This window comes from Pseudorasbora parva, chromosome 9, assembly GCF_024679245.1.
Source record: "Pseudorasbora parva isolate DD20220531a chromosome 9, ASM2467924v1, whole genome shotgun sequence".
NCBI lineage: Eukaryota > Metazoa > Chordata > Actinopteri > Cypriniformes > Gobionidae > Pseudorasbora > Pseudorasbora parva.
The window spans coordinates 6,356,924-6,381,850 of NC_090180.1; the positions used below are offsets into that span (position 1 = coordinate 6,356,924).

Below are 24,927 nucleotides of genomic sequence, written 5' to 3' on the forward strand. Positions count from 1 at the left end.
AAATGCACATCTTTTTAAACAAACCTACACAAAACCACATTTATTTATTTTTTAAATACTTTACTTTTAATTTTCTTTATTTATGAAGATGCCTTCTGACATGTCCCCAAAAGCCAGTAGCCTACATAAATTTAAATATTACATTTTTAACTTATTATGTCTTTATTATCATTATTTTGGTGGCCATGTTTTATTAGATTTAGATTTTGTGACAGCCTTGTGATTAGATCTAGAATGAGATAGAATGAGAAAAAAAATGGTTAAAAACTAAATGCAGGAAAGTAGAAGTGTGTAGCCAACACTATGATACGTTTAAATTCAAATCGATCTTTTAAATCTTCCTAAATAACATGTTTTGGTTGTATTAATGAAACGCTCACAATACAGACGCAGAAGCGTTTCATATTTGGCGCTTTTATTGATGTAAATAAGCGCGTGGAAAATGACGCGCCGCCCACAAATGTGACGTTTTGCACACATGTAGGGGTGTTATGAAATACACCGTATATTTTAATTTTATAATACTCAATATTTAAAGTCCAGAATACGTTCACCGAACAAGATAATAAGTGTCATTATGGAATTTGTTCATTTTATTCTTGCATTTTAAATATTTACCAGACGTAATTGCGTAAAATGATTGATCCCCCCCATGAAATATTTGTAAGCGCCCAGAGCCCGCCGAATCCTCTTTGGCGCTTCTCTACCCCTTTCCTATGAGGCCGGTTGGTGTACGCTAATCTGACAGCAACACAATGCTTACTGTCTGCTGTAAAATAATTTAAATCAGTCAAAACAATGTCGGAAGACGAATTAAAAGTACCGGAAGAGCTTTTCAAGGACGTTAAGTTTTATGTGGTGGGAGACATTGATCCGAAGGTACGTTTAACTGTGATAAGATATTCATTTAGCCTTTAGGCTAATAGTGGCTTACTGACTGGTGTTAGCATGAAAGCTAACCCACATCAACACTCGTAACATGGCGAAAACTAGATGATACCTTTACGCAAACTGTATTTAATGTTATTATTGAGTACAGTAGGCTTTATTTATTCAGGACGCCATCTTTTGTATGTATGGGGTAACGCTACTCGCCTGTATCTGCTGTTAGCGAAAGTCCCGTCTTCAGTGTGTTAGCCATCATCAGTGACAACAATGCGACACTTCTCACGTTGGACTAATCTTTTAGTTGTGTTTGTGATTTATTTGCATGTTTATGAATAATTCTACCCCTGAAGTGTGTTTATACAATATTTATCAAGGGTAGCTTGTATCTTAAATAGGAAGTCAAGGAAAAGATATAAAGCTAGCATCTGTAGACTTTTGTCTTTATCGTAGTGTCTCATCTTTTGGTTTTATGTGTAGTTTTTGCTTATTTTTTTTCACGATTTTATCAACGGTTCCTGTTCCATTCATTAAGAGCTTGTAGCAAGCAGGTGTTTTATTTTTGTTTTTATGAATTGATTGATATGCTGCCTGTTGACATTTGCTCATAACGTTAGGTTGTACAACTTCTGAAAGCTGGGAAAGGAAAAGAAGTGTCTTACAATGCCCTCGCCACCCACATTATAGCAGAAGACGGGGACAATCCAGAGGTTGGGGAGTCCAGAGAGGTCTTTGACTTGCCTGTTGTGAAGGTAAACAGACATATTGCACTGAAGGTTTAAAAGTCAGAACCTACATTTGAGAAAACTCTTCTGTCTGTAATTAGATGTGATCACTTACTGTTGCTAATGGAAGTGTGCTGCAATATTTGACATTCATTTCTGACAAAAACATATTAATTTCTGTTTCAGCCAAGCTGGGTGATCCTGTCTGTTAAATGTGGAGACCTGCTACCGTATCCTTTTATGATTCAATGGTTTGGAAATCGACAGTTCTGATATTGCTTTTGCACCCATTTGACATGTCACCATCATCCAAATGCAACCGTGAAACTGATAACAAGTTAAAGGAATATCATACCATTTATCTTGACTGTTAATAAATCAGAGTTACAGGATTTTCCCCAGAGTCTGGACAAGTGTTCTTTGGTGTTACAGCTTGTCTGCCACATGTAAGTCACGTATACGTATTCTGCACATTCATTAAAATTGACATATTGTCATCTGTCATTATCAGACAGCAGGGTTGATATTAGTGTTTACTAATCTTGTCTTTTTTATAGCTGGCAGAGGATCTCAACACACTTTGGGCCTTTATCACGTTCTATGGAGGTGACTGTCAGCTCCACTTCAACAAAAAGTGCACCCATCTTGTTGTGCCTGAACCAAAGGGGGTAAGCACATGTCTGTCATTTTGTCTTAATGCATATAATTAATGTTTGCTAGTGGAAGTTAGATGTCAGTCAGATTGAGGCTGCTTTTACTAATACTAAATGTATAGTACACCATAAAGCCCCGGGTATATATTTATTTCCTCTGCGTCTCATGTTTGCGCAGCTTTTAAAGTACCATATTTTCCGGACTGTAAGTCGCTCCAGAGTATAAGTCGCTTCAATCAAATAAAGCATCATGAAGAGGAACTGGACTATAAGTCGCATTAGGGCAGAGCGGGAGCCGTACGCGCATGTGTGTACCCACTCGCGTACACTCGCTCGCGCCGGCTCACCGTGCATAACCGAGCAGAAGAAAAAAAGTTTAAAGTGAGTGAGAAATTTGTGATGGACTGGCGAAAAGCAGAGGTTACTTTAACTGTAATGAAGAAAACAAAGAAAGCTAATGGCGGACTGTAAGAAAGATGGCCAGAGCTGAAGGAACGAGTCCACAGATGCTTGAACTCTCTGCCGGGAGAGGCTCAGCCGCGCAAGACGAACGCTGTGTGAATTGTTCTCCGCTGCATATTTTACTACATGCAGTGTGTAATTTGCAGAATAAGATTTTCTTTATGGCGGCATTTTGTTTGTGCTCAGTCTTTTTAAGTTGTTGTCCTTAACTTAATATTTCAGTTAAGTTTTTTTTTGTTTTCAGTAATTTTTTTCAGGGGTAGGCTACAGGAGCAGCATAAAGCGCCCTCTCGCGGCTGTATGTTTATTCTTGTCAGTATGAATGAAATTTCATATATAAGTCGCACCTGACTATAAGTCGCAGGACCAGCCAAACTATGAAAAAAGTGTGACTTATAGTCCGGAAAATGCGGTATACTTAACCTCGGATGGCAGAGTTCGATACATGCGCAGTACAATTATTGGCGCACTTCTGACTCTGGTCGATGCACTGTTGTACGTGCACCGTTCGCACGGTCAAAAAAGTTTGGCTGCCTTTCTTGTGCATGCGCTGGTGTTTGCGGACTGGCCGCACGTTATCTAACATTGGGCTACACGCGGCCGGGGTGTGTGGACGCCCGCAAACCTGATGGCGAAAATTACATGTTGCGGATGGTGCATGGATGCGGACGGGCGAGGTATACTTTTGACTTAAAGGCATTGTGCATCAACACAGTCTTATGGTGCACTCTCTCTCTCCATAGTAAAATGGGGGAGGTGTGTGAGATCTAGCAGCTCAGTTAAAGTTTACGACTAATAGAGTGCCTTTAACAGCTGCTATCTGCAAGACTCTGTCTAGGTTTACACGTGTGGGTTGTTTTCTGTTGGGTATATTGATGAATGGGACTGGTTTGCTGGTCTTGTTTTATTGGCTCTGTTTTTGAGGTCTGAGTGCTGTATTCAGGAAAGGGTCAGCTTTATTGCCCACTCTTCACCGCCTAGATTTTTAAAGCCTACCTTTTATAGGAACCTATTGGTAACCAAACAAATGTCATTGGTTTCTGATTGAGAAATATTCAGTATCATGAAAATATTATCCTTGCATTCTGAAGGGGTAGAGCTGAGACGTGGGGAAAGGAAACGAGGCTGCACAAATAAGAATTGAGAAGTACCCTTAGAAACCAAGATCGTTAACAGTCTTTATTGAATAAACATGCAACAAACAAAAAATGCAGATAATGGGCTACAGAGCCGAGGCCTGACACCAGAATCAAATCGGGTCCTCTAGCCTTCATAGGCTATCAGACTTTTGTCCCATTTATTGCTATGGTCACTGTGTTAGTCATTGCAATTTTGAGAGTTAATTCCACATTTGCAGCGTGTATGTGGCTGTTAATCAATGACGCTGCACAAAAAATCTCTTTACATTGTGTCTACACTTTGTTAAAATGAGAGGATTTTCAAGCTTGCATAACTCTGCACTGAACGAAACTGGCATTTTGAGAGGTGAGTAGATTCTGACTTAAATAAACATCTCTTATTGACTGTTATGTTCAAGAAATCAACAGAGATGTCTGTGATTAGCTATATTGCCAAAAGTTGTAATTTGCGATTACCAGTATATTTTTTTTGCTGAGATGGCAACTGGAGACCATATAAATGTACATGTTATGATTAACTGCATGTTATGTGATTAATAGCCTATCACATATCTGTCGTGTTGACGCAATAAAATGAGATGACGCGTTTTTGGCGTTTGAGTGCCAAAATACACAGTGTGGATCAGTTTCCGAACTAAAAATATCAGGCTTTTTCAAAGCCCAGCTATATTGAGCAACAACACTGATAGCTGTGAGCGATAAAACGACGAAGAAGACATGTCAATGAATGCACATCCAGGTACTGTAAAAGTGCAGGAAGGCAGTGTATCTATTTCATGCACACACAACGTGGATAAACTACAAAAGATAAACGTCAGCTGTATGGACACAAACTAGCTGTTAACAGTTCTCGTTTTTAGTTCATACTGATATGGATTCTTATTCTCAATATCTTTTAACCTTTGCTGTTTTCTCATACTCCCTGAACTTCACATTATTTGTAGCGCAGCCATTCATAACCACAATAAGATTTTTACTTAAACTCCGGCGAATTTTTAAGTGTATCTTGATCGTTATATTTTTGTGAGTACAGTCTATAGGAAAAAAAACGAACCGGATTGGTGCTTGCAACGCGGAGTTATTACAGTTAATGTCCAGAGCCCCCCTCAGCTAAAACGGCAGCTTTGGGGGCATGCACGTAAAGGGTGTCTTTGTGCCTCTTAACAGACACAAAATGCAATTAAAATGTCTGTCCAACATGAGCAGGTCCCTTACATGACAAGATTATTTTAAATTACTGCACATCTTTCCTCAAGCCGGGTGTCCCCAAATGGAAGGATAAATAAAGTGTACATTACCTCCACAGTGGCTGCACCCGTCTTTAACCACGGAATGGCATTTTTCTTCAACCGGCCCGGCTGTGTTGTGTCTGTGTAAGTTAGTCAAGTGTTCGCTGCAAATTTATACAATTCGGAAAGGCACAAACGTGAACAATTTCTTCTCCACTCGTGAGCCCCATCAGATCATCACTCTAGTGATGTCCAGTCACGAACAAATCGTTCTGAACCGATTCTTTTTAGTGAACCGGGCGAACCAGTTCACCAAATCGGACCGAATCGTTCTAAACGGTTCGCGTCTTAAATCAGCGCTGATCGCACACGTTACTTTAGTTGCTCACTTTCTGACATGAGTGACAGTCCCTCTGAATATAAATAAACTAATGTCTTGAATTATATGTTGTAACTCCAACCCTTCACTGAACTGATACATGTTTTGCTGAGAGAACTGATGAACTCACGAGCCGCTGATACTGAGCATGTGCGAGTAACTGAACGAGCAGTGGTCGGATCAGCAGTACAGAATCGAAAACTGTTTCTCTCTGACATGTTCAATACTGAGAACCGTCGAGCCGATGAGCAGAGCCTCTTCATACACACGATACTCCTCCCCACTGGACTGTTTTTCCGGCTACCGCAGGACTTCAGCGCGAGACAGCTAGCCGCCTAAAACAGGTGAATTTAAACAATGGCTAAGGGGCTAAACGCATCTCGTTGTCATGTAAGGGACCTGCTCATGTTGGACATGTTTGCCCCCAAAGCTGCCGTTTTAGCTGAGGGGGGGGCTCTGGGCATTAACTGTAATAACTGTTGCAAGCACCAATCTGGTTCATTTTTTTTTCTATAGACTGTACTAGGGCTGCCCCCAAATAGTCGACTAAACGTTAGTCGATATGAAGAGGGCTTGGTCGAATACATTTTCATTAGGTGGTTAGTCGGAAAAAAAAATCCTGTGAAAAAATTATGCAATCAGGGGCTGTGCAGTCACGCCCGTTTCACACATACTCCGTCTGCAGTGCGTGTGCGGTGCGTATTTTTTTCTGTACCCATGTTAACGGGTTACAGCTTTCAAACTGCACGCGGATGCGGTCCTGCAGCAGTGCGACGATCGTTTTCGTACCGAGTCTATTTTGTGATGCTGTTTTTGAATAGCCTATTGTAAGTTTCTAATTTAAAATGCTTGTGATTTTTGGCTATAACCTATGTTTAAATGTTTTGCCACTTGTGTAAGCTAAATCTAAAGTACTAGGCTATATAAATATGAATTAATGAATTTAATAAAATGTTGTTTAAATGAAGGCTAGTATACGTTATCCTGACTATGAAAGAGTAAACAAAGAGAATTGCAATTCTGACGAGCCATGTTCAGTAACAACTTTTGGATTTTAAATAAAAAATAATGAATAAATGCTGTTTGTGGTATGCAACAGCGGATCAGTTGCGGACTACAAATGCAGCATAGGCCTATGCGAAAGCACAACAGGGCGTGCGGATCCTGTAGCCTACCGCATACACAAAGCAACACGCACCGCACACGCACTGCAGACGGAGTGTGACATGACATCAAAGCAACGAGAGATCAACGAGACCTCGCGTCTCGCGGTATACCAAAGCGCACTTGTGGGAGAGGTGTCTGGCTGATGCTGATAATTATGTCAGGAAAAAAGTCCAAAGTGTGGGATCATTTTGAAAAGTCGAAGGACGACCCTAAAAAGGCTGTTTGCAAAATCTGCAGGCAAACATTTGCCTATCACATCGAATATGTCTTATCATTTAAAACATGTATGTAGTAACGTTTCCTTATAGTGTTTCTGTTTGCTATCTGTTAGGCTATATAAAAAAACAAGTATTTTTATAACAGGTAGGCTATAAAAATAAATAAATACATATTTATTTATTCGTTTTTATAAAATGCAGAAGTTGTTTTTTATTCTGTAAGAAAAATTAGTCTGATGTTTGCAACTTGTTGTTTCAGTTCAAGACTCATCCGTCGTCTTAATGGCAGTTTGCGGCTTTGCTCTGATATTTTTGATCTGTATTAGTGTTCTTTAAATTATTTGTTCTGCATTTTGTCTTAAATATAGTTGTTCTAAACAATTTAATCAAACACTTGTTGGCTGTTGATTTGTTTGCCGCCGCCTTTTTTATTCTAAATTTTGGCGTTGTGCCATGTGCATTTATTAAATTGTTCGTTTTTGTTAATTTTCCTTTTGAACAATATAAAAAGTATATAAATGTTCCACTGTATTTTTATACCAAACAGCGTTTTAGCTACAGTACTTGTTTTGTACTAGGCCTAAGTTATAATACGTTAATTTAATTAATTTTAAAGAACGAATTTTATTTTATTTTATTCAAAACTGTTTTTTTTTTTTACAGTTTGCATTTTTGATAATAAGTTTGCATTTTTACTGTTACAGTTTGCATTTTTGATAATAAATTATTAAAATGCACAGGCAGTCTGATTGCTGTTTTTAATGTTATTTTTAGCCTATAACGTTCCGGCCACTGATTTTTGTGTCGCTGTAGCCTATACATTAAACGCTTTACTATTCTGTTTTAAGCACTTCATTTTTATTTTGAACGCGCTAATATCATGCTTTAGCATTTTCTGTCATAAGGAAGTGTTAAACTTCAACTTGGACTATACCTCTCCTTGTATATACGCAAGTTTTTATAATAATATCATAAATGAATGATTATTCGACTAATCGCTAAAATGCAGGAGTGTTAGTCGACTAGGAATATGTTTAGTCGGGGGCAGCCCTAGACTGTACTCACAAAGATATAACGATCAAGATAAACTTAAAAAAATTGCCGGTGTTGTCCTTTAATTGTCACCTTTAATGTGTCACTTTTAATGTGTTCGTTCATTTTGTTTAACAATTAACAAACTTTCGGCTTTCAAATTCTTTCGGTTTTATCATGAAATACAAGCACTTAATTTAACATCGCTCATATAATTGCATGTGAAAAGCTCTTGGATATTACTAACGAAGAAAAAATTAATTGGGTGTGTCCAAGACATACAACATAGTTTATAGGATGCATCAGCCCAAACAATACTAATTTGCCAAGGGATGGATGAAACATAAAATAAATTAATAAGAGGGCAGATGTGACGGCACATGACGAAATTAAAACACCTTTATACTTTTGTGGCACATGGCAGACATTTTTTCCCATTATAGGAGCCAATGGCCCCTTAATTTTATTTATTGTTGTCTGGAGCACTGACTTAAAAAGCATGTTATGAATAGAAAGATTTGACACTTTCCAGAGCAGAAACACATATACACACTGGAGCGCTTGCCCAATCTGTTTTGCAAATATCCTATTATTTCAGCTTCAACTGAGGGTGCTCATGCTTTCATTTGAGGGTGCTTAGCACTGTTGCACTGGGGTTACTGTAGGCCTCAAGAGACTCTGGCACATAATAATGAGGTAATTAGACCTTTTATACTAGAATATTTGTGACTCGCCTAATGCAGAGTTTCGTGGTGTTTAGCATTTACAAAGCACTATATGTTTGGCTAAAGAAGTAAGTTGCATATGGAGATCAGAGTGTGTAAAGCAAAAAAAAAAGAAAAGACAGTTAAGCCTAAAGTAAGCAAAACAATGTTATAACTGCATGAATAAGTGCTTGTTCTCTGCTCCCACACTCACAAAGACTAGCGCTAGGGGCTGTATTTTCTTATAAATCTTTTGTAGCCTACAGTAACTGTATGCAGCAAAAGTATGGTAGATAATTGGTTGTTTATTCTTAACACAAGCAATCAGCAAGCTTAAATAGTGAATACACAGTAAGTTTAATTTTTTTTATTCTTTCATTATGTATTTTGTATTTATTATATCAAAGTTTAAGTTTTTACATACATTTACAAAATTATTTTTATTTGTAAGTGCCTCACCGGAGACTTGAAAGTAAACGCCCACGGCTAGGATTGGATAATATTTGCATATTTAATGAGCTTCAGCTCCTCTTCTCAGTTCAGTTCACATGAGGGAGGGATTGTTTTGAAAGAGGCAACCGGAATAATTATCTCGATCACAGGGCTCGTAAACGTCTTTATTAAACAAACACAATGATTTATTTCTCATCCACCTGTGATTGATTGGAATATTATTTCTGTATTACGTGGCCTGCACGATTTGTGGATAAATGTAAATAAATATGGATATATATGTGGATATAAAGAGAAATATTACTTCTGCTGACAAGCTTACGTTTTAGTAGCCCGTCTGGAAAAGCCCCGGGACTATTACATACAAAAATAAGTTTTACTCGCATAACTTTGTTTTACCATTCCTGTCGGATCCAATATAGAACGCACAACATTGTGTCTGCAAATCCAACACCTGAGATGAACACGCGTACAGTAATTTATTAAAAATAAATGAAGTATCATGCATTCCTAATATTAGGATCCAAAGGAAGCTTATGCAGTGACTGTGTTCTTCCACAATATCTTGCCATCTTCTTCAGCATGTTTATTGCTGCAAGCTACCGAATTACACGTGCTTATTATTCTGTAGGGCCTGGTGTCTATAAAAGCTTTTCTTTGACTAACAAGGAAATTTCATCTCTATCTCTGAAACTTACTGGATAATCTTATTACCATGACCTGTTATATATCAAAAGCTCACCCGTTTAAATAAACTGGATTGTAAATTGTGGAATTTGCTTTTCATTTGGGTTTTTCTCTTTTTCAGGCCAAGTATGAGTGCGCTTTGCGGCATAGCAACATTAAGATAGTAACCCCAGAATGGATTTTGGACTCTGTTAAAGAAAAGAACAGGAAGGATGAGACTTTATATCACCCAAGGCTTACATTATACGAGTTACCGGAAGAGGATGGCAGCGAGTATGAAAATGAGAGGAGCTCAGGTTCTGAAGGCAGCTACAGTGACAGACGCTCACCTCACAGCCGGCGGTCCAGCCCTACATCATCCCATGATGCTTCCCCTGTAGGCAGGCGTAGTCGTTCACCCTCACCGAAACATGAGCGCAAATCAGAGTTGATGTTCGATGACTCTGATGACTCGTCCCCAGAGAAAGAAGACCGCAACCTGAACTGGACCCCAGCTGAGGTGCCGCAGCCTGGGCCTGCAAAGCGTCGACTGCAGCCTGGCAAAGAAACGGGTTTGATCAATCTGTGTGCCAATGTCCCACCTGTACCTGGAGGTTTTGGGACGCCAGATGCTCGGCTGGTCAATACAGGTGGAGGTGTGCCTCTAGGGGTGGAGAGATCAGAGGTCATGGGTGGATGGAATCCAACTCCCAGGACACTGAGGAACATTACTAACAATGCAGAGACGCAACAGCCCTCGCGACCCTCAAATGTGGCAAGTGTAAGAAATAGTTTTGAGCATTATGACCGAATGTACTTTGTAATAGTAAAGATGTATCCACTGGTAAAGATTCTGATATCTACGCTGTACGATTGGGCTCTACGATGTATGTAAAAATACAGTCGATATCATGAAATGGCTTAGAACGACGATTTAAGTAATGTTTGTGATTTAAGTAAGTGATACACCACAGCTAGCTATGCATTAAATTATTTTAAATGTACGATGTAGAGGCAAAGAACCGCCCCACGAAAAGCAGAGTGTGGTTGCCTCTGCGAGGCTATCCGTGGATTATCCCACTTTTATCATAGTCATTTGTCAGCATTCAGAATTTAAAGCTGTTATTGGTGTTTACGTCGCAATATTTGACCGGAAGGATTATTTTCGTCAGTTAAAGGGATAGTTCACCCAAAAATGAAAATTTGATGTTTATCTGCTTACCCTCAGGGCATCCAAGATGTAGGTAGGTGTGTTTCTTCAGTAGAACACAAATTAAGATTTTTAACTCCAACCGTTGCTCGTATAATCCATGTCAATGGGGTCTAATTCTAATTCAATCTGCTTGCTTTGAATTAGACACAGGGATAAAGTTGTGCATAAGATTACATTCATTTGAATTATCGCCTTTATTTGAGTTAATTGTTGAGAGCGAGAAAACAAGTTTCTGTGCGTGCGCATCATGATCTCCGCTCTCTGTGTGTGAGTGACGTACAGTATGTGTATGCACGCAGCATTTTAATAAAAACATTACATTAACATAGAATGGTGATTAAACTGACGTGGAACTACATGTGCATTAAACTGCTTTATTGCACACCTACAAGCCAATCAGAATTGAGTATTCAGACAGACCATGGTATAAGTAAATGTATGTGCTACCAGTTTCGGACTGAATCATCTAGTTCATGATACAGTGTTTCCCAGTCTTACAGTTTGACAGAGTGACGAGAGTGGAGAGCTGCACACATGTATATTAACTTGCTCTGAAACCAGAGCACTTATTTATTTTCTGGCAATGGGGTGTAATGGATCTTATCCTTGCCTTTTGAGATATTAAACTGTTTTAAACCACTCAAGTGCAAGAAGTGGAGAAATAGAACTCTGTTCGTTTTATGTTCTCGCACTCAATCAATAATTGGTCTTCTTGTGCTTGAATGGACACAAATTTATCTTAAAATATGCATCTCGGCATATATTCTCATAAACATTCAGTTTTGTCTTAAGTGTACTTAAACAGTTGTGTGTCAGTATAGTGGATCTGTGGATTAGGTCTTAAAGTGACAGCAGCCTATAAATACCTACTGCTGTCTATGACATTAATCAAACAAATCACAGCTTAAATAAAGATGAATATATTTATTTTATACAGTGATTTTTACAGTTAAATATTACATTTCTGAATCTGAATACTATTAGACCTTATTATTTTTGTAACTTTGACCTATTGTTTTTATCTATACTTGTGATTTGTGTATTTGTTCTTATTTTATCACTGACTGCTTGCTTATATTTAATAATTTCTAAAGAAATGTTCAAATTGTTTTTACAACTGGTGTTTTTTTTAGTTTTAGTTTTTTGCTGATCTGAAAAATGATCCAATCTGTGACTCAAAAACAGTAATATGATCAGTGAGTTTTGTGATCCGTTACACCTCTAGCCAGCGACACTTCAAAATAAACCCTTGATGGTATACTGTTAGAAAATTAAAATAAATTGTTACTTAAATGTTATTTTATATATATAGATATATGAGTATTTATTGCTAATAAACTTGACAGCTATAACAATTACACATACTGTGATATAAGGTTTTGGGCATCCTTATATTTTAATATAAAACAGTTGTTTTGTGTTATTTATTTTATTTCCTTTACGTTTATAAAGCCGGTATGATTAATATTTATATTTTGTGTGTGTAATTAATTGTATGTCATTTTAGATCCTCCAGAGTCTTTCATCCTCTAAAGGTGTGGTGGAGCACCTGGGAAATCAAGGCCAGTCTGGTGTTCCCAACCAGATTCTGTTTAATCCAGTTAAGACCCAGCAGCAACTACCACCTGAAGCACAACAGCAGTTAATGCAGCAGCAGTCACATCAGCTACCACAACAGCAACAACAGCACCCACAACAGATGGCACAACCGCATTCTATGATGCTGCCGCAGGTCATGCAGATGCACCACCATCAGCAACCGCAACCGCAACAACAACAACAACAGCAGCAGCAACCTCAGCCACAGCAAGGCTTCTCTCAAATGCCTCAGCAATCCCATCAGTTCTTACAGCAACAGATGCATCAGCAGATGTATGCTCAACAACAACAACAGCAGCAGCAGCAACAGCAGCAACAACACCCATTCGCACAGCAACAAATGCGGCCACAGCAGCTCCAGAGGCCACCCTTGCAGCAGCAGCAACAACATGTATTGCAGCAGCAATTGCAGCAGTTACAGCAGCATAGACTTCAGTTGCAGTTACAACAACAACAACAACAACAACAGCAGCAGCAGCAACAACAACAACAACAACAACAGCAGAACCAGCAACAGATGCACCAACAGCATTTGCAGCAGCAGCAGCAGCAACATTTCCTACAACAGCAACTCCAACAGCAGCACATGCAACAGATGCAACAACAGCAGCAAATGCAACAGCAGCATCTGCAGAACCAGCAGCCTCTGCAGCATCAGAACCAGCAGGTTACTCCACATCAGACCCAGACCATGCTGCAACCTCCAGTGATGCCTGCACAGCTGCACCAGCTCTTCGGGCATGAGCCAGGCCAAGACAGTAAGTGTAGTAGCTGTGAATAATATACATATAGTTTGTCTATGTTCTAGAGATTAGTGTTGTCGCGATAACAAAATTATGACTTCGATACGATACCAGACTAAAATATCGATATATCGATACTAAATCGATATCACAGTAAAAAAAAAAAAAGGTAAGATAAGATGCTTAATATGACAACAGAACTTATTATTCATTGTTATTTTTTACTAAAAATTCATGTGGCCAGCATGTTCCTTAGGGTTGGGCATCATTTTAATTTGAACAATTATTGATCAATTGCTATTAAAATTATCTCACAAATTTTTGCTATCTCAATGTATTTTTTACAATAGGGTAATTGTGTTGCAATAGCTTGCACACAGCACAAGAAAGCTTGATTTCGAAAGGGAAATTGAATTTAAAAAGATGAGTAAACAGTAATAAAATAAGAACAAATAAACAGATTACAAACAATAGCACAAATAAATGCAATAGAACAGAAGATACAAATTAAATAGACTGCTTTATTTTTTCAGGTAGGTCTAACATTCAGATAAGAAACTGAAATAAAAAAAATGCATAGTAATTACATTTAAAACAACATTGGATAATGTTCTTTGTAAAAAATTAAATAGCGTATAGATGAAACTATTAAAGTTACACAAGTTGATCAGTCAAGAGCAGTGTGATCGTTTGTCTTTTTGTAGTTTGAATAACAAATGACTGCGGTCCCTTTAAGACTAACGGACGCATGGATCCTGCACTGTTCCTGTTACTCGTTCTTCCTGAACTGTTTGCGACTGTGTTTACGTTAATACTCTTCCAGATGTGCTCTGATAATTCTTTGTGTATTTGACCAATAATAAGCTGAAAAAAGAAGCAAATGTTTGCACTTGTATCATGTCAGAGGCAGCTTTATTACGTTAGGCTATGTGTGTGCGCTTCAGATGTGAGCACGAAATCTATGGGGATTAGTAGAATTAATTTATGTGCAATCCCGCGCGAAATTCAGACCGTTCACACACTAACACTAACGCACTGTCATGGGGAAAAAGTCCAGCAGAACGCGCGTTCGCCGTGCTCAGAGGTTAACCGGGCTGAGTGAGAATATGCCAGTGTGTGTCAACTCGCTTTCGGTCAGAGAGGAGAGCGCAGCTGGTATCGATTCTGTAAAAACTGAGAATCGTATCGTTTCAGATATTCCAGTATCGATACATATCGAAATATCAATATTTTTGACAACACTACTTGAGATATATGCGAAGTCTCCGAAAAAATTAGCTAGCTTGAACAGTTATTTTTTCCTGAATGAACTGGAAAGATGGCAAAAATATTTTAACATCATGCATTTTTTTCAGTCCCTGAAGAGGGATTCCTGGTCGGCTGTACCTTTGCTATTGCTGACTATCCAGAACAGATGGCTGATAAACAGTTACTGGCCACATGGAAAAGGGTAAGTGACTCCACCACCCCTCAGCAAATACTGAATTAGTTACTCCAAGCTGTTTTTTTTGTAAGAGTACATTGTTTAAAAGAAGTTTAGAGTGTATTGGAAAGTGCTTCTGAATATACAGAGAATAACAGCGAACAGGAGATGGAGCAACCCAGCTCCAGTGCAATAAACTGCATTTAGTTAGAGGAATTAATTCATTAAAAATGTATGTTTTTAAATGTCAGGAAAATTATAATAATTAATCTGTTGTTCTTAACGTCTGTTATGAATGTTACTAACACATATTAAAATAGTATTTTAGAATTTCTGTAAGAAGTGCATTCACCAATTACTTTAACACCCTTTTAAGGTAGGGAAACACCAAACCGTGTTACACAGAACAAGCGCTGATAAAAGCTGGCCATGTTGTTGCCTGTGTCAGGGGAAAGCTGCACTTGAACACACCAAGAGAACGGCAGCCGACTGTCAATTTAGCATGGCGTTCTGCTCCTGCGTGTAAATGAGAGCGCATATATATATATATATATATATAAATAATATATTCGTCATTCAAACAGAAACCGTCACTGCAGGGCAGCGTGTAGATACACAAACCGCAAACAAAGCAGCGCATGCTTATTGTTTTGAAAATCAACCATGCAGATCACTTCCTTTATTGCACTTTATTTCAAAATATTCAAATAATCAAAACTGATAGTAGCCTATACCAGCGGGTGAAATGTTTGGAAATCTTTGAAAACTAGTTTCAATAAAAGGATATAAGTTTATATAGCCTACTTTTACATTTTTGCTGCTGTTCTAAAAATGTTTTTGCCATTACCTTAAGCAAACTGCAGCTGCTTGAATCCCAGTGCAGGGGCTGTAGGCTCTCTCAGAAATGTGAGTGGTTGCTTTCGCGACTCGTTGTGCGTGGCACTGAAAATGCTTCGCCAGTACAACTTGAATATTATTATTATTATCATCATACACTTTTGTAGGCTGTACAACAAGGGAATTGTAATTGGCTGCCTTTCTGCGGAGAATTGATCTTTGTTGATGCGTCTAATTTTTTTATTGATCGTTTGTTGGTAAATGGTGAGAGACCTGGTGAGCCACATGATTTTTGTCAAATAGGCTATAGGTTCCCGAGCAATGGACTAAGCCAACGGTGTGGAACACACTGAAAAAACTAAGTCAGCCAACGCTCAAAAACGCCCAGACGGCCAATTGTCGGCTTGATGTGTTCCGGGCTTTAGATGTTTGGTTTTTTTTAATTTCTGGCAGAATGTAAATAAGACATTTTTTATTTTGCAAACAGATCATTCAGGCAAATGGAGGCACTGTGGATTCTGCTCTAAGCCGCTGCACTCATTTACTTTGTGAGAGTCAAGTCAGCAACACCTATCTCCAGGTAAACATAAAAGCTTGCTTTGAAAAGAAACGCATTATACATTATCCCCACAGTCTATTATGCTGCATGGTTTAATTGGTGGGAATACATCCTGAAGGTTATGTGTGCTTCTTTAGTCTACTCTCAGTCGTGACATTTACTAATGATCTGTTATTAAACTGTTTTTCCTGCTCCAGGCTCTGAGAGAGGGGAAACGTTGTGTGACGGCTCACTGGCTTAACACTGTTCTCAAGAAGAAGAGAATGGTCCCTCCTCACAGGACTCTTCATCTTCCGTTCAGCTTTCCTCCAGGGGCCAAGCCCTGCTCGCAGCATGTAAGAACCAGCCCTTTCTATTCAAGGGCTTTGTTCAAGAGTTCAACATTATATTAAACCAGGGCTGGGTACAAATATTAAAAATATAGATTAATCACAATATTCATTACATCAATTTTACTGTCTGTCATTGATTGGAAGTGATTGTTGTTGTCGTCATTTATGAATAATATTAAGATATTATGCTTAATTTAAATATGGGCATAATTTTAAACCATAATATTTCATTGTTGTTGTTATTATTAATAATATTAATTATATAATGATAATTAGGAATGCAACATTACTGCTCAATCAGAATCGGACAGTAAGTACACATGCCCGATTATTGAAAATTACATCTGCTGATAGTTTTGTGGTAATGTCTCAAGGTTTTGCGCTGTACTGTTTGAATTCTCTTAAGCTGTCTGATGCTTCGATAATGATCATGGTAAATGGTATTACACAATTCGATTCAATATTGATTCATTTGTAAATATTTTTCAGGTAAGTACAAACTATACAGTGAACCTTCTCATTTAGTACATGTACATTATATGGAAGGTTGAAATTAATAAGAGCCAAAAGTAAACTATTATATTCAAATGCTATTTATAATGATCAATTTCAAATGCTGAGTTGTATACTGCAGTTGTTTACATGAGAGATTATACATTTTTATTAAGTTGTACTATAACTTTCAATATACCTTCTGATGTTCTTTTTATGTTTATTTTGTGTTATAACTTTTATTGTTTGAATTTTGTGAGGAAATGGATGGGAGGCATGCTACAAATAATGTTTGGTGAAGGGAAAAACCATGAACTACTGGGCAACCCTGGCTTGAACTACGGGTGATTCATAGGGTTAAATAGATCATGAGTTAACACTGCCAAATATTTTTTAAACCGTGTTTAAGTGAGATTGTGTTACTACATTATCGTGTTAACATCAACAGCCTTAAATCTACATGAGACTTTATTTTCCAAACACAGCATGAGTTTTATACCTTTACTGCCTCATTTTGATTAGCCCTGATTATCTGCTGTTTAAAAAAAAATCTGCCAATACTGATTATTTGCAAATACATCCATAATAATAATGATTTCCTGATTTTAAACAATCCTAATATTTTAAATAATAATACTACAGTATTATTGAAAATAATATTAAAATACTAATCCAGTTCATGAACATTTACACATTTAAGTGTGTGAACCATACTCACTGACAAAAAACAAATAAAAAATAATCAGATACCCAGTCCTATGCTATATGCTATTATCCAGTTTATCATGCATTTGAGTGGTGAATTTTAGTATCGTCATCTGATTTTGTTTTTGTTTTTGTTGTCACAACTCAGATTATTTCTGTGACTGGATTCATGGACAGTGACCGTGATGATCTGAAGCTTATGGCCTATCTAGCAGGAGCCCGGTACACAGGTTATCTGTGTCGAAGCAACACTGTGCTCATTTGTAAAGAGTAAGAACCAATGCAGTCTACTGTTGTTGCCTACTTCCAACGGGATGCTCACTTTTTCCTTCTACCAACTGTTAAAAAGTTTATAATATATAAAATAAAAGAACAGATCACAGTAATTGTTTTATATCTCTGTTGAGGCTCAATCTGTCTTGGTGACAAGTGTTATTATTCTATGCCCCTTTCATCAGGCCAAGTGGGCTGAAATACGAGAAGGCAAAGGAGTGGAGGATCCCATGTGTGAATGCCCAGTGGCTGTGTGACATCCTCTTGGGGCACTTAGAAGCTTTAAGGCAAATCCAGCACAGCAGATATTCTCAGTTCAATTTGCCCGAACCACTGGCACCCAACCCGCATTTTGTGCACAATCTTCTGAGTGAGTTTTATTTCAAATTTCAGCAATGTAATTTTGAGTTATATTGATGCTATAGCTGGCAGATTTCCAAGCTATTGAGGAGGTAGAACATAACATCCTTTCCCTTTTTTTGTGCAGGTGCTTGGCGCATTCCTGTGAAGATCTCACCGGAGGCGTTGGCGGTGAGTGGGCTCTCACACGGACACACTTTGATTGCTCTCTCTTGTTTTTGATGCTTGAGTCTTGCAGTGAAGGTCCTCAGTGGATACACATGTAACAGCATGTCTGGGCAGAGGTGTATGTGTGGAGACTCAGTCATCTTTTTTTTGTTGTCGCTTCACACAGACCTTACGTCTGCAGCTGAAACAGAAACAGGCTGATGTCGGCTTGCAGCCGCCCAACAAGAGGCCCAAGTAAGTACAAACAGTGAAAGATATCTGGAACTGTGGGTAGAGCTTCCAATCCGTTCTTCCTTTAATGATCTGTTGTATCTTTCAATGTTCCCGTAAAGCTCATAGTATACTTCATTTTTACAGTAAATGCTTATTGCATGAGCACAGCCGAATACATAGCCTTTACAATAAGCTCACTGGTCTGAAACACAAAACACACTGTAACAGATTTTACCATATGAATGTTATTTTATTATCACTGACATACTATATAGTTTTTGTTAATATTTTGAATTCAATTTAATTCTGCTTTTATTTTAATTTTTGTTAAAGTAATTTAGTTGTTTTGTCATATTTTTTTTATAAATGTCTTTATAGTTTTTTATTAATTTTTATTTCAGTTTTAGTTTGGTACTTCAGGTTAATTAAAACAAATAAATTATTTTGTCAGTTTAATATTATTTCAAGTAAAGAGATTTTTTAAAAAAAGTTTAAGTTTTGGTTAACTATAATAACACTGATACTAGTAAAATATATATCATTTTATAATGTGTTTCAAATGATGTCATTAGTCTTTCCTTCCTGTGATGGGGCATCCCAGACAGAAGCTGCGGTAGTGTACTTTAAATGGAAATTAAATTAAATATCATAGTAAATAATTCAAACAAATATTAACTGGGGTAGAAATTGGACACACTGTGTGACTTTTATTTAATAAGCCCGAAATACACTGGGACTCTTATTTTGAAATGTCTGCAGGTCTGCTCTTTCAAATTCAGATAAGGGGGACTCTTACAACATATTACAAAATAAACACTGTAAAGTCAAAATTGTCTTAATTGATCAGCATTAGTTTAATCGATTGGCATAAATGTGTGCTATTGATTGATTACGAGCTACTGGAGAACGCAACCAGCGCCACTTTCAGGCTTTGAAGCTTGAAACGCTCACATTTATTTAATGAAATCATATTACGTTAGGCAGTATCATGATTTATGTTCTCCATTCACAAAATATAAGATGCCTTAAAATGATCATTAAGATGCTTATACCATTTAAGGCATTGAAGATTTCATGATCATACGTTTAAGAAAACTGATCTGCAGGGATTTTTTTATTGCCGCACGTTCTCCAAAATAAATTTTACAGTTTACACGCATCTAATTTTAGTCGCTAATGCGAGTGAAATGGTCGCACTGTCAAAGCTCCGCATAAGCGTTTCTTTTCTCTGTTTGTTGCTGTTTTACCTGTTGGACAAATAAATGAGTGCGTAAAAATTTAGAGCTGCATGCGTACAGTACGCATACTGTAATGATGAGGACATTTGCGTCATGCGTATTCAAACCCTTGTGTGCTCCTAAAGACAAAAGGTATACTTAAGGATTAAGTAGGTGACAAAAAGGCTAAAATAAATAACATATTAAAAGAACATTTCCATTAAGTACAATCAATTCAAAAACCATGGAGAACTCCTAGAGCTGATTGTTAACATTGTCTATCTTCTTTTACAGGCTAGAAGAGTTGCCAACACCTACTAAAAAGCTTCCACCCGAGTCCACACCTTACGTGCTTTTCACAGGCTTCGAACCTCTGCAGGCTCAGCAGTACATAAAGGTACCTAAACACATGCACACATCCTGTAGAAAGCGGATGTATTTAGTCCAATGAATGACAATGGCCTAGTTTAAAGAAGTACCATCACATTTCTCTAGTCACAATGTCAATGTTTAGCTGGGAGCTCTCAAGGCTGCTGGAATGCTCTGAAAATGACCATGTTTGAAAAATGATCATGAGTTCATTCCCTCTGAACTGTTCGAGAGCACTGAGAAATATATTGCTCCATTCACATACGAGTCAGCATGTTACCCTCATGCTGTTCTGCTCGCCCTCCCCTGCATCCTTTTATCCTCTTTATCATTTCTCTCTCTCTCTCTCTCTCTCTCTCTCTCTCTCTCTCTCTCTCTCTCTCTCTCTCTCTCTCTCTCTCTCTCTCTCTCTCTCTCTCTCTCTCTCTCTCTCTCTCTCTCTCTCTCTCTCTCCCCCCCCCCCTCCTCTGGCTGCAGAAATTGTATGATCTTGGAGGAGAAGTGGCTGACAGCACTCAGAAGTGCACTCATCTGGTTGCTAACAAAGTGACAAGAACGGTGAAGTTCCTCACTGCTGTATCTGTAGTCAAGCACATAGTCACTCCAGAATGGCTGGAAGAAAGCTGGAAAAGCCAGAAATTTGTGGGTGAGTCTGTGTGGAGTCTTATTTATGTTTCAATCAATTATTACTGATGTCTGGATGCTCTGAGGAGCCTTGCTTCATATACCAACATAAATTTTTGGGATAAAAAAAAAATTAAATATTAATATTTTGTAATGAACACAGATTGGAAATAAGTTAGTTCTTGAGTTCACAAACAGTTTCCATAGAAATGGATGAGCGATCTCAACCCAGCTCCATCTCGGGTAATTCAAGTCAATCAGAAATGTGCTGATGTGGACATTTTGTTTGTTATCTAACATTTTTGGTATTCCTGCCAATTTTATGACACCCATGCCAAGCGCAGACTTGGCACAAGACAAGCCAACAATTTTCAAACGGGTTTCAAATGGTTTTGATTATTATAATCTGAACTGAGCACTGTCCCAGTGAGAGAGAAGATGGCTTTTTTTTGCAAATGATCATTGGAATTATTAGTCGTGTGTATTTTCCATAAGCTTCAATTTTGAATGTTACAACACATGCATAAAAAACACTTTACCTTTTAGGATTACATTTTATTTAGTAATTAAAAAATAAGGCCTGATATGATCTGCTTCCAATATTGTTTCGGTCACACCAGTGGCTCAAAAAAAATGCGTTTCATCTTTTACTCACCCGTATGTCGTACCAAACATGTATGCATTTCTTATATTTTGAGAAATGTCTGTGTTTTTATCCATACATCTGAAGTCAACAGTCACCAAAACATTCTTCAAAATATCTTCAGTTTTCTGCAGACGAAAGTCAGTGGTACAGGTATGGAACAACATAAGGATGAGTAAACGACAGAAATTTTTGGCCGAACTGTGCTTTTAAGAACATTTTATTAGCAGGTATAGATGTATTGTGCATTCCTAGTGAAAATTTGATTTGTTTGTCTGTTTGCAGATGAGCAGAGCTACATGCTGCGGGATGCAGAGGCAGAGGTGTTGTTCTGTTTTAGCCTGGAGGAGTCACTGAAGAGAGCTCATGTTGCGCCACTGTTCAAGGTGAGGAGCTGTGGTATTGCAGTCCATCCACTGTCACGTCCCCACCTCATTGTTTGTGTGAATGAGAAATAAGCCAAACAGCACTGAGATGTGGCCTAATTGGATATCACAGAGAAGCGTTTCACTGATGGGTGTGTGTTCTGTCGTCTCGCTCTTCTTTTAACAGGGGAAGTATTTCTATATAACTCCAGGAATCTGTCCGAGCCTCAGCACGATGAAAGTTATCGTGGAGAGTGCCGGAGGGAAAGTGCTCTCCAAGCAGCCCTCCTACCGCAAGATCATGGAGCACAAGCAAAACAAGGTACACTAATCAGATCCCCAATACAGGGGCATGTGGCGCTGTTGTCTTGATGAGGATGCTGTGTCACACTTAATGAACATCTATTTACAACCAACACAACAGAGCTGTTCTCTGCATTTTGTGCTCTTTTTGTTTTGTTTGGTGATTTTGTATATCATTTCTAGCATGTAGCATTAAGAGGATTATGGTAGTAAATAAACAAGGATGCATTACACTTTATTTATTGCCATGACATGTTGGCTACATAATATAATACTTAATATACACTTCCAAAAGATTTTCATCTTGAAGCAAAACAGTAACAGTATTTAGCATGTTACAAAAGGTTTAAAAGGTTACAAACTTTTTTTACTTTATCAGAGACTCCTGACAAAATTCACCCCCAAAATATTAAGCAGCACAACTGTTTCCAACATTGATAATGATAATAAATGTTTCCTGAGCAGAAATCATCCTATTAGAATGATTTCTGAAGCATCATGCGACACTGAAGACTGGAGGAATGATGCTGAAAATTCAACTTTGCCATCAGGAATAAATTAGTTTAAAATGTATTATTAAATTTAATAGGCTATTTGACCATTTTATTGTATTTTGATCAAATAAATGCAGCCTTGGTGAGTATAAGAGACCAAATGCAGTAATTATTATTATGTTAGGTGTGTTGTTAAATGTTTGACAAATGTCTCGTATAACTATGGTCTGAGATTGTTCTATATGGTGTAATATTATGTGTAATAAGAACTGACTATTGCACTCTGGATTCATCCCATGTTTGATCTAGAATTTACCGGAGATTATTCTGATAACCTGTGAGAATGACTCCCATCTGTGTCGAGAGTACTTCCTGAAGAACATCGGTAAGAGAACATATCCTTCTTGTCCAGTTCTCATCTCAGCAGGGTTGGGGAAAGTTACTTTGAAAAGTAATGCATTACAATATTGAGTTACTCCCTTAAAAAGTAACCAAGTTACTTTTGCGTCACTTTTTCTCACCTCGGCTGGGCTTGTTTTTTTTTATAACAAAAATTCTATTTTTGTGCACATTTTAAAACCTCTTCATACCAAAATTGAAATAATAAGCCTCAGGTTGAGGTAAAAATGCAAATTCACGCATGAACAGTAGAGGGCGCAGTTCAAACTAACTTTTCAGCTGTGCTGCCATTCTGTATAAAGGAAGAAGAGGGCTTTAACAGTTATGCGTTACCTGAAACAGTAATGTAATGCACTTGTAATGTTAGTCCCAACACTGCTTCTCAGTACTTACATTCATCACTAGTTTGAAAATGACGTGTTTATACGTGTATAGATCAGTCACAGTCTAATGATCTATTGTCTTTGTTTTCAGATGTGTACACTGCTGAGCTTATATTGACAGGGGTGTTGACTCAGACCTTGGATTATGAATCATATCCTTTTAAAATACATGCAAGATTTAACAGACAGATAAAAAACAATCACTTTTGAGCGGTTTCTGAATCCGCGTGATTAACCCAACCACTAATCTTTACTTTCACTGATGTCGGCCTTCATTTGATGAAGAACTACTTTGTGAAACTCAGCATTTCTGACGTTATATGATGACATGTAGACTTCTGCAACAGCTTTTGCTTTGTAATTATGTACGTTTTGCTCCTTAACAATCTCACATATAAATTCACATGATGTCCTTTTAAGGACATGAATATTATTTGACTGCGGGTGCCCTGCTCTGGATCAATGCTAAAGGTTACTTATTGCATTTTAGTGTACAGTCATGTTATATTTCAATGTTTGTATTTTATTACTTGATTAATAAATAATTTGTTACCAGTTTTGTAAACAAAGTAACAGTGACTCTAAATAAATTGCTGTTATTTGTATTGTTTAAATGAAGGCAAAGCTATGTTTTTACCGTGATTTAAATGTTTGCCTCTTTTATGGTTTTGGAATAAAATCTGAATTTGAATGTGATATTAACTATTAAGTCGTTCAATATATCGGTCTTATTTTGTCGACGTCAAGTCTAAAAGAGAACCTAGGTTAAAATAATGATTCCTAAATCACTTCTGATTCCTAAATCAATTATTCTGAATCTAAAAACAAACTTTTATTTGAAAACCAAAGTACTACAAGGATTTGCATATCTCAAAACATATTTACACAATGGCCTGCGATCATCTCTCCTCACCGATGCTGCTGGGAGTACACAGGGTGTTCTGTTCTCTTCTCTTAAAAGCATTATTCCTGATAGACAAAATTCAATTAAATGCTAATGAAGTGTTAGAGTACTTACCGGTGGAAGGCAATTGTGTGCTGTCAGACAGTTGGCCTGAGGTGATCCCCTGGCTCCTGAGCAGGGTTGTGGAGAGGAGCTGGCAGTAATGCCCTCTAAAATGGGATCAATTAAAACTTACTGAGCCAAGGTCATGTGCCAGAAATGCAACAGGGGAAACAATAGTGTTTTGCTCAAAGCTGGGGATCACCCACTCGCTCAAGTGTGGAAATGGATCGATACCAGTACCTGAAGTGTCTTCAAAATGCGTTTGTTTTGGCATTTAACACAATTTATATTGCTTGGCAAACTGTACTTTATACATGAATCCACTGAGCGGCTTCTCTTCATGGCTACAAAAGCACTTAATCGAGTGTTGTGAAATCCTTGTATCCATCTTTTTTGTATCTGCTGTTCAGATTGTTTCATCATTCATGGTTCGATGGTGGTAAAATGTTTTTTAAACCATGGCTTAACATCTGCTTGTGTTCCTGTAAGTCGAGC

The 24,927-nt window shown here is 37.8% G+C and overlaps 1 protein-coding gene across 3 annotated transcripts; it reads left to right on the forward strand.

Annotated features, from left to right (window-relative positions):
* Positions 1 to 697: 697 nt before the first annotated feature.
* Positions 698 to 24,122, forward strand: paxip1 (PAX interacting (with transcription-activation domain) protein 1). 3 transcript variants are annotated; one of them, XM_067453654.1, is made up of 21 exons: positions 700 to 879; positions 1,503 to 1,637; positions 1,797 to 1,840; positions 1,993 to 2,056; positions 2,168 to 2,278; positions 9,855 to 10,493; positions 12,433 to 13,282; positions 14,623 to 14,717; positions 16,015 to 16,107; positions 16,284 to 16,421; positions 17,764 to 17,885; positions 18,074 to 18,258; positions 18,376 to 18,419; positions 18,583 to 18,650; positions 20,141 to 20,243; positions 20,693 to 20,861; positions 21,768 to 21,868; positions 22,035 to 22,169; positions 22,954 to 23,029; positions 23,518 to 23,577; positions 23,818 to 24,122. In XM_067453654.1, exons 1-21 carry the CDS (start codon positions 799 to 801, stop codon positions 23,832 to 23,834), a joined length of 3,330 nt encoding a protein of 1,109 aa, XP_067309755.1. In that variant the 5' UTR covers positions 700 to 798; the 3' UTR covers positions 23,835 to 24,122. The 3 variants fall into 3 exon arrangements, with proteins under 3 accessions (XP_067309754.1, XP_067309755.1, XP_067309752.1); XM_067453653.1 differs by lacking the exon at positions 23,818 to 24,122 and having other exon boundaries at positions 698 to 879; positions 9,855 to 10,487; positions 23,518 to 23,811; XM_067453651.1 differs by lacking the exon at positions 23,818 to 24,122 and having other exon boundaries at positions 23,518 to 23,811.
* The last annotated feature ends 805 nt before the right edge of the window (positions 24,123 to 24,927 follow it).

Bases quoted from the DNA above. Each gene is read 5' to 3' on its own strand.
- paxip1 (XM_067453651.1), top strand. From the start codon at position 799: ATGTCGGAAGACGAATTAAAAGTACCGGAAGAGCTTTTCAAGGACGTT. The intron at 17,886-18,073 runs GTAAGAACCAAT...CCCTTTCATCAG, and splicing joins ACTGTGCTCATTTGTAAAGA to GCCAAGTGGGCTGAAATACG. The intron at 18,420-18,582 runs GTGAGTGGGCTC...CGCTTCACACAG, and splicing joins TCTCACCGGAGGCGTTGGCG to ACCTTACGTCTGCAGCTGAA.